The sequence below is a fragment of the Sphaeramia orbicularis genome, chromosome 20, assembly GCF_902148855.1.
Source record: "Sphaeramia orbicularis chromosome 20, fSphaOr1.1, whole genome shotgun sequence".
NCBI lineage: Eukaryota > Metazoa > Chordata > Actinopteri > Kurtiformes > Apogonidae > Sphaeramia > Sphaeramia orbicularis.
Window position 1 is genome coordinate 27,319,041 of NC_043976.1, and position 16,940 is coordinate 27,335,980.

Here is a 16,940-nt window from a genome sequence, read left to right on the forward strand (position 1 = left end):
ATTTTTGTTGTTATCATTATATTTGTCCAAACAAATGTACCTTTAATTGTACCAGGCATTAAAATGAACAAGAAATTGAAGAAAACAAGGGTGGTCTAATAATTTTTTTCCATGACTGTATATAAAGCTTTATAATGCTTCTCTTCTACACTTTGTTTTCTGTATTATGTATTATTCTGTATATTTTCTGTATCTGTATTTTGCTGCTGTAAACAATGTAGTTTCCCCACAGTGGGATCAACATAGTCTGGTCTGATCTGATCTGATCTGATCTTATCTTACCTTACCTTACCTTACCTTACCTTACCTTACCTTACCTTACCTTACCTTACCTTACCTTACCTTACCTACCTACCTACCTACCAAAAAAATACAGGGTGGGGAAGCAAAATTTACAATGGACATTTAGTTGTTTTTTCTCAGTAGGCACTACGTCAATTGTTTTGAAACCAAACATATATTGATGTCATAATCATACCTAACACTATTATCCATACCTTTTCAGAAACTTTTGCCCATATGAGTAATCAGGAAAGCAAACATCAAAGAGTGTGTGATTTGCTGAATGCACTCGTCACACCAAAGGAGATTTCAAAAATACATGAATAAACGTGGAAAAATTTTGTTGTGTGGAATTAGAATTAAGTGGCTTTGAAGAGGAATTATACAGTCTGAATTATACAGTCATTGCAGCATGGGTTGGTTTATAGACAACCAAATGCATCAATGTACGTCTTCATATTCTTATTTCTATGGTATTTGATTATCATATGATAATTTTCCTGAACAATAACTGCAGACTTGTTAATAACTGATAGCAAAATATACTCGATAACAATGTGTCTTGTATTTTTTCTACAAAAAAAATGTTGGCATCTCCTCCTCCTGTTTTACCAAAACACAGTCTGTGCACTTTTTTTTTTGTTTATCATTTATTTCTGAAATTAAACTTCCTGACAACATATATTTCATTCTCTCATAGCATTAAATTTTACGTGTCTCAGCAAAGATGGTTTCAAAACACCTCAATACTAGATCAGGACTTGCTCCAGAACATGGGTTTTTTCAGACCCTGTCAGACTCACACTGAGATTTTACCGGAGCACAAAAAAACAGATCAAAGTGAAAACAACCTGACAGACCACAGACGTCACTCTGCATGTAACACAAAGCTCAAGCAACACATACCTTGGTAACACATTATAATAAGTACACACTATGAAGTATTAGTTAAGCATTACCAAATACTGAATTCATCATTTATAAAGCATATTTCTGACATGAATACTCATTAATATATGGTTTATAAGCACAGTTATAATATACTCATATACTCATCAATAATAAGATCATCTACAATGTGGTTAATGATTGCATTTTCATACTTTATAAATTATGGATTCAGCATTTAAACATTTGGTATTCAGACATGTACTAATGGTGAATGAATATGTTAGTGTGTATATTATACTAACTCACACATTTATTTTCCAATAGATGTCCTATAAACAGTTATTAATACACAAATTCATTATTTCAGGTAGTTATAAAGCACTTACTACTCATTAATTAAGTCTATGGTGTGAGCTCATCTAAAGTGTGGACTATCTATGACATTTAAAGCATTTACACATGAGATTTAAAGGTTGGCAATGCCTTAAGACTCATAAAAGTCTCAGTTATTCTAACAAGGAAAGACAGCACATGGGATTATCAAACAAAATGCATGATTGAATGATGAATGATTATGAATGATTAGTAAAACCATTATAACTGCTTATAAACCATATAGTAATGAGTATTCATGTCAGAAATATGCTTTATAAATGATGAGTTCAGTATTTATTAATGCTTAACTAATGCTTCATAGTGTGTACTTATTATAAAGTGTTACCCATACCTTCACTTTCATTATTCTAGATGTCTTTATAACCGTATATGCCTATTCCACAACTCAGAGGAAAGTAGTATAGTTTAAGCTCTACTACATTTATTTGTCACTTCAGTTACTTGTTACTTTATCAGTATTTAATATCAACTTTACACTGGTGAATTTTACACAAACTCTATCACCGCTCTTGCATACATTCATGGTGAAAGAGGAAAGGACTCTGGATTGCCAGTTCAAAATGAGATAGGATGTAACTGAAGATAGAACTCTGGTCAGAGATTTGGTTTAAGGAGTCATTTATTCCAAAAGGGTACATATGGATGTACGTGTCGTTCTATGAAACATACAGGAAGAAGATTAAACAATAAATTAATAAGGAAAAATCAAAGTACATGTGCTCCAAACTACATCTCACACATTGGAATACAAAGAAAGCACAGTAAATAGAATATTATAATTCACACTACATTTAAAAGGAAGAATTCTGCAAGAACAGTTTTACTTTTTTCTTGTACATTCTGCTGTTGCTACATCTATAATTTAACTTTTTGCTATTAACCCTTTCATGCATAGGCCACTCCAGTGGACAGTTCTTCTCCAGCTGTTTTCTTGTATATTCATGGGTTTTGATGTTTTAGTTCCATATCAGCCAACACAGTGAACGCTTACGCACCATCCCATACACTTACATTCAGACCATTACTGTAACTTTGCTGTTCTTGATAAACCTGATCTGCACTAACATGTTTAAGTGTAAATCAATTATTTGTTAGACAAGAAGTTTTGTTTTTGCATATCATCTCCATGAAGTGAGTAATTACAAGCGTTAGAATATGTTAAAATGTGAGAAGACATCAGATTAGCAGCATTAAAAATGTTTTTATTTCATTATTTTCATATCACTTTCTAATATTGGGTTTTAAATATATGTTTGTTTACTTCAAAAATTAAATGCATGGATATTTTTGCAACTTGCATTGTTTTTTTCATGCCTAAGGAGGAATAAAAACACGGAAGAAAAAAATCTTAACTAAGGTTCTCACAATTCATGCATGAAAGGGTTAATGGAGTATCAGCAACTTCATACGTGGCCATTAAAGGGTTGAAACAATACAACCTAAATGTATTTTGCAGATAAAATGAGCCGTCCAGAGTAAATCCTGGAAAAAAAAAAAAGAACCTAACCTTGAGCACAAATACTCTCCTTTAAAGATACTGCATGTGGACAACCCTGACTAATTAAAGGGCACGTTATTTCTCTAGATTTCTCAGGTGGGATGATTAGTGCTGCTAACAAAATGTAGTTGTTTCTTCTAAGGGAACTGCGTGGGTTTGGACATTTTAACCTTCACCGACCACTCATGCAGCGGGGGTTTTCACTGAATCACTTCACGGCTAGACCTGTAGCAGTGTTACCACACACACACACACACACACATACACATAAGGTTTCTAACAAGGCTAAGATTCATGTGCTCAGTGCAGGCTACCTCTCCTGAGACAGGGTCAGATCAATACAGACCCAAAGTATAATGCCTTTCCTGCTCAGAATGTTAAAGTTGAATGGATTGAATACAAATGGGTCTGGCTTCTTTGTGACCAGGAAGGTGTACCTAAGGAAATAATATTTTTGATAGCGTTAACAGTATTTGTCCAAGTTGTCTATGAATGGTGTGTTATGTGTTTCCATGGCAACGTTGTCAAGTCCTGGACATGGAGTTAAATAAAACAATGCTGCTCTCTAGTGAGTACATCGTAGAAGTGCAGTTTATTTTCTCAAAGTAATATCATACATAACGTTTTCATCAATGAAAAAAGTCAACAAATGTCATTAAAGCTATTAAAACATGTAATTTTATTTATCTGTTCGTTATTCATTCATTCATTCATTGCTAAAGGAAGCAAGGAAAGGTCAGAAATGGGTGTTAATTAATATCTAGTAAGTTGATATAGCATTATAGTGTCCCCATATTAAAATATAGAATTGACTGAAGTAGTACGTGTTGTAATAAGTTCAATTATACAGTTTACTTTCATGTTCTTCACTAGTAGGAAGAAAAAAAACAAGCCCTTTTTTTAATCCCCAAGTCACACAGAAAAGTAAGACCCTGCTGAAAAAAACAAACAGGACACTCAAGTATCTTAAAGATCATTTTTATAGCAAACAGAACATATTTGAGAAGAAAAAGCATCACTAACATGTTTTTTTTAACAACTTTATTCACAACTTTTGAGTATACAGTACAAAATTTTAAACAAACATCAAGATGTCAAAAGAGAAAAAGCATTTGAACATATAAGTGTAAGAAAATAATGCATAGATTTAAAAATCTAAAGCATAAAATACAAATTATAATTTAAAAAAAAGTAAATAAGTAAATAAATAATAAATCAGACAAATATAAATATATAAGTGCAACAGAGAGTTCAGTCAGTATTGAAAAATTGTTTATAAATAGCCAATGTGTTGGTGCTTTTTTATTATTATTATTATTATTATTATTATTATTATTATTATTATTATTATTATTATTATTATATATGAATTCTAAAGATTTAATATAATTTTAAAATTGTAATAGGAAGATTTTAAAATTTGGGTGTGTTTTAGTATATTTGTTTTTATGTATATGAAATTTTCCAAATAATATGAATACATTTACAATAAATTCTAGATTGTTAGTATCATGTTTAAAATAAGTAATTAGATTTTGGGATGTTATATTTATTTTATTGTTACTTTTAAATATGATGTAATTTTCAATTTTGGACCAAAAATGAGAAGAATGCTCACATAAGAAGAATAAGTGTAAAGTAGATTCAGATTGACAAAAGTTACATATTTCTTCCACATCATAAAATCGACACAAAATAGTGTTGGAGGGATATATGTTATGTAAAATTTTGAGATGTAAAATTCTAATTTTGTTTGTAACACAGTATTTATTTGGTAATGACCATGCTTTTGACCACTCAATTTTAGAAAAAGTTGAATTCCATACTGCTTTACCTCTGGGGGAGATTTTCCTCTTTTCATTCAATGCATTACGTATATGTCTGTTTTTACAGCTCGAACTAAAAATATTAAAGCATCACTAAACATGTATTATCTGCTCACAGTGTGTTTGAACGAGAGCGGCCTCTCATTGGCCAGCGGAATCATTGAATGTGATTGGTCTATTCTAGTCCGTCACCGAAATCAAGCCGACTGGAAACACGGCCGCTCTGCAGTGTGACACCAACTGGAATTTCAGTCTAATACTTAGATTTATACTTTTTCCTGCAGTTTTAAAACATAAGGTTCGTACCAGGACTCGTCGATAAAGCGTTGGATACGACATGAAACATCACAGTTGCTAGAGCTTCGGAGTTTTAAGGTAATTTTCTTCTAAACCTGTCCGCTTTTGGCGTGCTGTTTGGCATGCTAACAGGTAGCGGGTTAGCTAACTTGTGAATTTTTAATACGTGTGCGTGTGATTTAATTCACCACAGTGGGTACAAATATGAACAGAGGGACAGTTTCTGTAGTAGTGATGGTTTAAGGTCTGCATTGCATTAACTGCTGGGATTTATACCCTTTTTAATGAAGATAAATATCTGATGGAGCTATCTCATTCAGTCTGATTCAGTGCGATTCATTCGTTCATTTCGCCTTTAAATTAACATGAACCTCAATTAACACGAGTTAACGTCAAGCTCACAGCATTCTGTGATCATTATTGCGTAACTATAAATATCCTTTCTTGGCGAAGCTTAAACACAATGTTTTTCTGCAGTGAGACCCTGTGGAAAACAGTACTTTACACATCAGTGAAGTGTTACAACCTATTTCCCCTCATACTTACACCTATGTTGAATATTTCACTTTATTTGCATCTTTATAGTTCCACTCCACTTCAACTCATCATTATTTTTACTTTAAATGCAGAACAATGACAGGAGCCCTTTAGTTCACAGTGACTGCCTCTGTTGTAAGTGCATTTCATACATACTGTGACTCTATTAACAGTTTAAATACAAAACTGTTACTTGGTGTGTGGAGTACTTTTTACAAAGTAGAATTAATTTACTCAAGTAAGGGGTTTAAATGTGTCTTTGTAATACTACAAATTTATGTTCTAAAAAGCCAGTAGAATGGGGGATGAAAGACAGACATTTAAACCTCAACCTTGAAGCAGTTTAAACAGGTGATAGGTGCTAGGAGTCCAGTTTAATAACTTCAAGTGTCTATGGGGTGCTGATTTAATACACATAGTAAATATCGTTTAAGCTTCCATCAGTAATCTGGGTTTGATGGCAGACAGTATATTACATACTTAAGTCTGCTTGTGTAAGAAAAAACTGCAAAACCAAATTGTAAAGATGAGATTAGTACTGTCTTTGCTGTCAGCATTTTTCTTGATCTAAAATAGTCTCAGATGCCTGCATGTATGGGCTGTATTGTGAACAAAATCACAACTAATTCCAGCTCATAAACCAAATAATACCAAAGAAAGGCAGCCATGTTACCTCAGCCATATGGAAATGTGGAATTTTTACAAGGTCTGAAGCCAAAGTGGACTTTTTGGCAATATCACCCAACTCTACCTGTAACTTTTTATGGCCCACTTTCTCAGTTTTTCTTCACAAGTTTTTTTTTTTTCTAATACTAATAATAATCAATCCAGCAGATTGCAGCCAAAGTTAAAACAGAGTCTGAAAGAAGTATAGAACACTGATTTTAAAACTGTTTCGGATGTTGAGTAAACCGACAAAACTGCTGGTCTGTTACAGTTGTGTGTGTGTGTGTGTGTGTGTGTGTGTGTGTGTATCATTGTGACCTTGTGCTGTTGTGTCCACAGTCATGTCCTTCCATCAGGATCGTGGAGGTCCCAGGGGGGGGATGCCCCCAGGCCAGCATAGCTCCCCTCAAAACTATCGACCCACCAACCTGAGGCCCCCCCCTCCTCAGCCTCCAGTTCCACCGTACCACTATGACCCACAGGCTTCTGCCAGTTCAGGTTACCATGGAAACAACAGCTACATGCCACCACACTCTGATTTCATGCAATACCCCCCTCCAGCACCCTCCCAGTCTCCCGGTTCCCTTAACCCATGCCCAGTGCGCCCGCCTTTCCCCAAGCCCCCGGTCCGACAGGGCTTCCCTGAACCTCCACCCAACTTCCCACCTCCTCCTTTACCCAATTCTGCAGGTGGTGGTCCCGCACCAGGGTCACAAGTACCTGCTCAAAATGCGTACCATCCCTACATGATGCCCCCTGTTCCCCCGCCACCACTACCACACCCATCTATGCCTCCACCTATGGCGTCTCAGTCCATGAGCTACCACCCTCCTTACTCTATGAACTACCCCCACCCTCCTCACCCTCCTTTCCCTCCTCCCCCCTTCAACCCTGGCTACACCCAGAACCCCAACTCGCTCAAACCAGACCACAGTTTCAGGCATGGCGGTCAGTACAAGTACGAGAAGCCTCTGGACAGCAGGAGGTCTCCCGAAAGAGGCTACCGCCATGATGACCACCGGCAGAAGAGCTATGGCTACGGTAGCCACGGTGACAGGCATAAAATGGAATTTCCTGGAGAGAGGAAGGAGCGAGGGAGGAGTCCAGACAGACGGGGCAGACCAGACGGTGGGCGGTACAGGTCTGAATACGACAGAGGCCGAACTCCACCGAGGCACAGGAGCAGAGAACGCAGCAGGTACACGCCACAAAGAATAAGATCAGTGGGTGGAAATGTATCTCATGACTGTTCCAGGTCTGTCACAGCTATTTTAGTCACTTTAATTATATGAGCTTCCATACATTTATGATTATGGGGGAACCAATCTGATACTGATCCTGCTCCGAACAGCTGGTTTGGGTATCACTGACAATAACTCTGCTCCAAAGACAACAGTTTTCCCAAGTACATTATAAATGTATCTGTGTTTTATGTATTTATTTATTCGGTACGTGTTTACAAAGACAGAAATCTGTTCTCTCTCTCTCTCTCTCTCTCTCTCTCTCTCTCTCTCTCTCTCTCTCTCTCTCTCTCTCTTTCTGTCTATCTATCTATGAGATGTTGGTCTATACTTTATAAATACCGACATAAAAATTGTTTGGTAAATTCTTCTTCAAAATTTAAATGACAATTAATATATTAAAACTGATATCTAGGGACTGAAGTTAATAAACGCATTGTTCCTGTTATTTTAGCTTCATTTCCCATCATGCAGTGTGGTACTGCACTTCCCGTCAACCGCCATGGGCATAGCAACGTGATCATAAGGCTATTGTATTCCAGAATTACTAATATTTCCCAAAATATTGGTCCTATCAACTTCCATTTTTGCTAGTCCCTTCCTTGACCAAAAATACATAAGTATGCAAAACTGCTGATGTCAGCTCTGTCTGGATTTTGTGTGATGCCCGAGACACACACACACAAACACACACACAGAGTCCACTTCCCTTTTATAATATAGATTGGTATTGGTTCGGTTCTCAGTGTCAGTACATTCACCAAGCCAGGAAACTGATACCTGTACTGGAACTGGTAAAGCTGGCTTTCCTCATCATATTGATCTCCTTCATTCACTTGTCTAAAAATAAGTGAAACTAACAGAAATCTCATATTGCATTCACTGTTTCAGGTTCTTTTCCCCCGTTCACTCTTTTATTTATGCCTTCCACTGTTGGTCAATAACTGTCTCTTCTTCATTAGATGGACTATATGTGTGTATAAAAGGTTAAAGTACATGTGACAGAACAGAAAAAAAACCCAATCAATTACTGAAACACTGTTATTCTCATGGCAATTAATCATCATCTACAATGTTAATATTGTGGCGACCTTTTTGTCCTCGCAGGGAGAGGTATCGTCACAGAGAGAGTCGGAGATCACAGTCGCCCGACCGACACAGAAAGAGGCCACGGAGGTAACTGAACAGATATTTATTGATCCTTAAAGTAAACGCTTTGTCAAACACAAAGCTTTTTCTCATATTTCTTGCATAAGGTTTGTATTCCTTTAGGTTCCTTTAAGTTTTTGAAGCAGGGATAAAACACTTCAGTCTGTGTTTTTGAGTCAACTTTACTGCGAAAGAGACACAGCGGTTGTTTGAGGTACTTATGTTTTTTGTGGGTTCTGAAAAATCTAAAATGTTGGCCTAGAAATTACTTCAATTTAATTTTTATACATCCTAAAAATCAACTTGATTATGACGTTAATGTCACTCTTACAACAACGCATATTCAGTTTTGTGTTTTTTTTGTTATTTTAAGGGAAGGTGCTGTATTTATCACATTGAAACTGTGTAAAACTGGAAAATGAAACCAACGTGGAACTGATAAGCACTAACTCAAACCGGACAACTTGGTCAGGCTTTATCAGAGCATGTTCAGCTGGTGTGACATGATATAGTGAATGGACTAATATAACGTCTCCTTTAATTAAAAACATTGCTCATGGTTTTTCCTTTCTGTGTGTTTTCATGTAAAACGCTATTTTTTTTTGTAGCTTTAGACTTGTCACACACAGAATACAATGTCAAAGTGGTGGTAGATGTTTTTAAGTTAATAAACCACATAAAGTTCACCGTCTCCACCTCCTCAGTAGCTAACACTAGCTGCTAGTGTTAAATGCTCTATGATGTTTAACCAGCTTGTTGCTAATATAACACAAGGTTATAAAGTCTGGCTTTTAAAAACAATAACACACTGGCTCCATTTGTCACCTGCGATGAACGTCCTCCATCACCTTTATAACAAGTAGTTCCAGGCATAACAAACTCCGCCCCTTGCACGTATTGTAGCTTATTTTGGCATCAGTCCAGCTGATGTCATCATGTCTATGCATGTGCTGATGTCAGCATATCTATTGCCTCTAGATATGTGCCATGTTTGAAGTAAATGGAAACAAAATGGATGTTTTTATAGCCATTTGAAATTTCGCCCATTGTAAGCAAATGGGAAAAAAAAGATTTAAAAAAATTCATAAAAAATATGAACTTTGACCTACGGTACTTTTCCCAAAATTTAATTGCATCTATTGTCGATCACTGGCACTACAGACACTTGAAATAGACCATAGACAAACCAATATTTCATGCCACAGTACTGTGGCAGTAGCCATTGCCTTATAATTTAGCTTGAGAACAGAAATAGGTTTTAGTATAAGACATTAAAGTCATTAAGTCTTAAAACATAGAATTTTACTTGTCAGTCAGGTGATTATACAGATCTTATCCTTCTTGTCATGACCTTGTGTCTTTCTTTTTTTTGTGCTTCTGAAGCCGGTCCACAAGTCGTGACAGGAAACGTGGCCGATGGGAAGATGAGAGGGAGCGGAGGTCAGAGGGTTCATCAAGCGTCAGCAGGGAGCGGAGCTACTCGTCCGTCAGAAGTCGAGACCCCGAGGAGGCCTTTGCGGACCGGGACCGAGAACGGGACCGAGATCGGGAGAGGGAGAAAGAGAAGGAGAAGGGTGATGATGAGAAAGAGGAGGAAGAACTGCTGAAACCGGCCTGGATCCGCTGCACACATGCTGAGAACTACTACTCCAACGACCCCATGGACCAAGTGGTATGGATCATCATCTGTCAGTGGCTGTGAATTATGTCTTCAGGTTTTATTAACTAGACTTTGTAACTTTCCTTATTACCTCCGCCAAGGCAAGGCAAGGCAAGTTTATTTGTATAGCACATTTCAGCAACAAGGCAATTCAAGGTGCTTCACACAGGACATTGAAATAAAAGAAACAAAAAAAACACATTTAAAACATTATAAAAGAAACATGTAAAAGGTGATTAAAAACAGCAAGTAAGAAAACAACACATAAAATAAAATAAAAAAAAAAAATAGAATAAAATAAAAATAAAAACACATATTTAAGTAAGAGTTGCAGTGCAGAGTTTCAAAGAGAATATAAAATTTAAAAAGTCAAAATCCTTTTAGTCAAAGGCAGCAGTGAACAGGTGAGTCTTTAACCTTGACTTAAAAGAACTCAGACTCTCAGCAGACCTGATATTTTCTGGTAGTTTGTTCCAGATATATGGAGCATAGAAACTGAACGCTGATTCTCCATGTTTAGTTCTGACTTTGGGAACACAGAGCAGACCTGTGCCAGATGACCTGAGTGGTCTGGATGGTTCATACTGGACTAGAAGGTCTCTGATGTATTTTGGGCCTAAACCATTCAGTGCTTTATATGCTAGTAAGAGAATCTTTGTTTTTCATTTCAGTCTTTATTAAGTCAGGTTTTGTTTTTTGTTTGTGCATATGCCTCCATTTGTGCCATTCAGGGCTGCAACACATTCTAAAAAAGTCAGCTGTAAAAGGGCAATTTAGGAGTTTAGTAATTAGTAATTTAGTAACGTATTTTGTTGGAACAGGCCATCAGCCAGCCTGTTCCTGGTTGACAGTCTCCTCCGCTTTCACTGTTTTATCTTTCAGTACAACCTCTGAGTTTGCAACAGTTGCTCAAAGTGATGAGTTTTGACAATGATTCGGAACCGTGCGCTTTGTAGTGTTTCCTCTTGTGTGGATATAACCATTTTAACACCTTATCTTGCCTTCCCTTGTTCAAATCATCATAACAAGTTCCATCTGAGACTTTCTTGCAAAGGTACTGTCACTGTGTTTTTGGTTCAGCACTGCCCAAGACAATTTTAATTTTTTTTCGACAAATACAAATGAGTCCAGATAGGTTTTTTTCTCCCTCGACTTCAGAATGGTGACCGTCTTTGAGCGCACAGCACTAAATTATTGTGGCTGATAGTGATGTGTAATGATGTGATGCTTATTCAAAGGTTTAAGAATAATGGACCGTCACACAGGGCTGATGTGTGAACGCTGGGAAGTCAACAGGGCTTCTGGACTGATCGTTAAAACAAATCTTCCTCTCTATGTACTAACATTTGAGCTGATATTTTAGGGGATTCTGCATAAGCTTGTGCCCTTTACACACAAGATGAGACCATGAACAATTTTTTCCAGATTCCCTGAATATTTTACTTTTTTCCTGAACCATAGAGGCTGAAATATGCATTATCTTTCCTGGTTTTTAAACCTTTCAGTAGGTATTTTGTTTTATTTCACATGGGGGTAAACTGGATAACTATGGTCCATAATTGCTGCTTTTTCACCAAATCATGGTTAAGATAATAATCGCCAGATATTTAGATTTTTGCATTTTTTTAATTAATTTTTGAAAGATAAAAAATTTGCCTTTACTTGTAATGGGCCATATTTTAATGACTTATAACATGGAAATGGTTAGAGATATCGATACAGTTACTGTCGATCACTGATAGGAAGTCATATGTAGACTTTGATTTGGTTTCATGACCTTTGACCTTGAGTGACCTTGAAGGGTCAAACTCAAGGTCACCAAAGTCTTGATTTTAACAATCTTCTGCTCCATAACTACTGGTTGGATTCATTTTAAAATTTTAATGTAGCTTTCTTGGGGTAATGTGTAGAAACTTTGGTGACCGTTTTGAGAAATTTAGATTTTTTAATTTTGATGCATTTTTGAAATATAAAAAATTTGCCTGTCCTTATAATGAGCTGTATTTTGATGGGTTATAACATGGAAATGGTTACAGATATCAGTATAGTTACAATTGAGCACTGATAGGAAGTCATATATGGACTTTCATTTAATTAGTGGAGTTCTCCTCCAGTGAAAGTACATCCCACTTCTATTGGGAAATTGATCTCTTGCATTGACTTTCATTGTGTTTATTATGTATGTTAGTGTGGATGTGTAGCTGTGATTTCCATTTTGTGTAACTTCTGCTGCTGTCTTGGCCAGGATGCCAGGATACTCTCGAAAAACAAATTTTTAATCTCAATGAGTTTTTTTTTTTTAACTGGTTAAATAAAAGTAATAATAATAATATTAATAATAATCAAGACCACAGGACTCTAACATAGCGGCAGAACCTGACAGCCTCGCAAATTCAACTTGTTATTGATTCTTGATGGAACATGTCGGTGAGCTACAGGGCCTATTTGGGGTCCTATTTATTAACGTTTCAGTAGGTATTTCATATCATTTCACATGGGGGTAAACTGGATTTCTATGGCCCATCTTCACTCCTGAAAGATGAGACCTTTCCTGGGTGCTGCTTTTTCACCACGTCATTGCAAAATAATAATAACCTGCTGATACTGGCAGTTCCAAATCACATCATTATGCAGAGTTTTAACCTTATTACTTATCCTAATTTGTTCCATCCTGACTTTTTTGGAATGTTGCATGCCTAAACAGCCAAAACGGATGTATTTGCACAGATAAAATACAGTTAATAGGTCAAAGCATTGGAACATTTCCACATCGTGTCGACTTCTTCAAATTTTTGGGTTGTGACAGAACTTACTTTTAAGATGCCCCAGTGCGACCACAGCCTGCTGTCTCTACTATCAATCTGTATCTGACATCCTCAGATCCTTTAAGAACACCAAGTCCTTTTTTTTTCCTTTTCTCAAAATCGGGGTTTCTTCTTTGGTCGTTGAATTCTGCCATCAGTGCTTTTCTCATCACTAATCACACCCTCTTGACAATAGTTGTATGACAGACAAACATGTCCGTGTTTGTTTATTCCAGGGAGACTCTACTGTCGTGGGGACGAGTAAACTGCGAGATTTGTATGAGCGCTTCGAGGAAGAGCTGGGGAAGAGACAGGAGCGAGCCAAAGATGCCCGACCGAAGTGGGAGCCCCCCAAGACCAAACTGGATGAGGATCCAGGTGGGTGATTTATCATGACTTAATAGTCCTCATGTACTAATTGGGTAATATTATGGTTCTGAAGAAGAACATGCATTATTCCTGCTAGTTGATACGGTCCTACTATCAGTTCAATAAGTAAATATTGATATAATTGGGCCCCTCAGTCATATGTAAACACTACTTTTGGTCACTGAAATGACCTAAAGACCTACAACTATTTTTTGTGGCAATTTCCATGTTAATTGGTTTCTATATTTAACCTTTCCTAAGTGATTTATCACAATTTATTCTAATATTATCTTTTGCCTTTTTTATTTTTCAGTTGAAATCAGGTATTTGCCCATATTTAATTTGCTAAAACCTAAGAGTAAAATCAAAGATTATATCAGAACAGAAATAACTAAAAGTGACTTTTTCAGCAAAATATATCATTAATTGCACATAAAAACAAGCATCTGCAACCAGTCATTTGTCAAACTACATGATTTTATTGATGAATCTGTGAACCCATTTACATGACTATAAAAATCCTGTAACTGTTAGTAATCAGATATTTGTAATAATCAGAAGGGATGCATTTACAAGCACTTTAGGAATACAGTGATCGAAAAATCCTGGTTTAGATATCTCAAGCCATTATCGGATTTCTGTCAAAGTTCGTACATAGGCAGGGACGGTACAATCAAACATTTAACTCTGTCACATCTGTTTACTTTGATTTATTTTCATATTTTTACACATGTTCAGATATTAAAGAGCAAATTAAATCAGATTAACAGGTAAAAATGCATGAAGACAGAGTATTGGGGAGAAATCCAGGTGTATTAATCTGATTTCTCATAATCAGATTACTGATTACTCATCGGTTTACATGATCACTTGAATAATCTGATAACTCCAGAAATCGGATATTTATCAGAGTTTTAGTGTGCATGTAAACAGGCACATTGCTGTAGAAGATGATGGTGCTTCCATGTTCATTATGGAATCCCTGACTGTCCAAAGGAGACATGTGATTCTGCTGAAAAGCTAAAAAAACTGCGTTTTACATTAAGTATTTCAATGTATTGATAGGATTAGTCTTTGGAAAGTTATTAAACATTTTAGATCAGTAGATACTTTTACTATAGGTCTTTGAGAGTTAAAAATGTCTTCCAAATTGAAGATTTTTGGGTGAACATGTCCAACACGACAATGGTTTATCTGACTGTTGATGGTTGTTTCTCATTGTTGTGAGTACAGAGATTAGGTGTAAACAAAAAATCATGTAGACAGAGTTTTTTAAACATACGGGGAAACTAAATGTTTAGGAAAATCTCTATATTAATGTGTACAGGGCATAAATTCTATATTTATGATGCTATCTGCAGGGCTATCATCCTGATTATCTCTTTCAGTGCCGCAATAATGTAAATGTAACTCAATTTTCTAAATATGTTGCCTTGGGCGCCAAGATTTCATAATCATGTACTTGAATAAAAATGCTAATAAAAACCTAAGACTTTGCTCGAAACTATACTGATCGCTGTTCATGTCATTTTCCCTTTGGCTTGGGGTTTCTTTTCATTTATGGAAAGTGATGAGTATGGAACAAAGACAGTGTGAGTGCCAGATGTCATTGTTGGCAACTGAGCCACTCTTTGAACCTTACAGATGCGTTCAAGTCTGAATTTGGCTGGAAGAGTCACATTTCTCATTTTCCGTCACTGTGGAGTTTGGCAGTGTTTGGATGTTTTCTCACTCACCTGTATCTCTGTGATTGTAAGGCCTCAAGTAGTCTGTATCAGGATCCAGTATGGGGCTGGTAACAGTGTGATGCTTGAAATCGCCACTTCTCAGATATTGAAGTTTGTCTGAAGTTTAGTGTACACGGGATAAATCTAGTGTATAAGCTTCTGAGACCCAGGAAAGTAAAAGTTTAGGCTTTTTTTTTTTTTTTTTTTAATAAACTGTTTTTTCAGATACTTTTTTTATTTTTACCCTGCCCCCCAAAGGGGAGGCGAGGGGTATTGTTTCTGGTTTGGTTTGTTTGTTTGTCAACCCTCTAGCAGCAAAACTACTGGTTGAATTCATACCAAATTGGGTTTATAGATTGCCAGTGACCCAGAATGGAACTGATCACATTTTGGAAAAAGTAGGTCAAAGTTCCAATTTTTTATGAATTTTTTAATATCTTTTTTTCCCCCCATTTATGTATAAAGGGCAAAATTTCAAATGTCTATAAAAGCATCAATTTTGCTTCAATTTACTTCACATGTGGCACATATATAAAGGCAATTGATATGCTGACATCAGCACACGCATAGACATGATGACATCAGCTGGATCCATGCTAAAATAAGCTACAATACGTGCGAGGGGTGGGGTTTGTTGTGCCTGACACCACTTGTTTTCATGGAATGTCCTTTACAGCGGGCAATTTTTTAAAAAGTAAAGCTGTGAAACTCTTGCCAGGGTTAATACGGGTGCTTTAAATCCTTGAAAATGCTTGAATTATGTGTTTTCAAGGTCTGAAAAGTGGTTAAGTTTTAGTTTAAGTGCTTGAAAGTGCTTGCAATTATAACTCTGATGTGATTTATTTATTTTTAATATTAATTCTGCCAGGTTCGATGTTATGCTACTTACAGAGAGGTGATTCTGAAAAATAAAAGTTTATGTCAAAAAAGAAAATTACTGGGTAGTCTCAGGTTGACTTAAGATAAATTTTTATCTTAGTCTTTGGCCTGGTGTGAATGTTCCTGAATAATGCTGAGTGGCTTCCCTTTTTTTTGGATAAAACTTTGTGTACCCCTTTAATTTCTAAATTTTTTGCTGTTATGAAACGTAATTTAGATGTTTGTAGCATAATACAATGTACATGTTCATGGTAAAAAGTGGAAAAAAATAATTGTGAGTTTATGTATTCATGTAGATACGTATTTTACCCCAGCGATACGGTGCGGTGCTGGAAAAATTTGAAAAAAAATCATTAAGATAGTCAATGATAAGGAAACCCTGGCATGGACAAAGGCCAAGGGTTTTCAATTGTGGGCACGTTATGTTTTTTTTTTTTTTTATTGTCGGTTCTGTAGATGCACAGGACATACAGAAGATTTAAATGCCATTTCTTTTTTATCTTGTTATTAAAAAAAGAGGTAAAAATAGACCAAGAATAAATAAAGTATAAAGAATATAAAGAGTATACATCAGTCTGTTTACAGTGGTAGTGTAATACAATAATGGTTATGAGGGGAATAATGGATAAAAACAGCAGCAGATTTGGCTATAGCGCAATGTTTGTAATGCCTGAATTAATAAATCTGAATCACTGAACATCAAATTTAGAAAAAAAGA

The 16,940-nt window shown here is 36.1% G+C and overlaps 1 protein-coding gene across 2 annotated transcripts in view; it reads left to right on the plus strand.

The window, feature by feature from the left end:
- The first annotated feature begins 5,111 nt into the window (after positions 1 to 5,111).
- The window catches only part of drosha (drosha ribonuclease III), a 195,722-nt gene continuing 183,893 nt past the window's right edge, over positions 5,112 to 16,940 (plus strand). Inside the window, exons 1-5 of one of the 2 annotated variants that reach the window (XM_030122783.1) lie at positions 5,112 to 5,268; positions 6,733 to 7,591; positions 8,742 to 8,810; positions 10,167 to 10,455; positions 13,484 to 13,625. In XM_030122783.1, coding sequence (XP_029978643.1) covers positions 6,735 to 7,591; positions 8,742 to 8,810; positions 10,167 to 10,455; positions 13,484 to 13,625 — 1,357 coding nt within the window. In that variant the 5' untranslated portion in view covers positions 5,112 to 5,268; positions 6,733 to 6,734. Of the gene's footprint in view, positions 5,269 to 6,732; positions 7,592 to 8,741; positions 8,811 to 10,166; positions 10,456 to 13,483; positions 13,626 to 16,940 lie in introns of those variants that run through there. The other variant, XM_030122784.1, reaches the window with a different exon arrangement.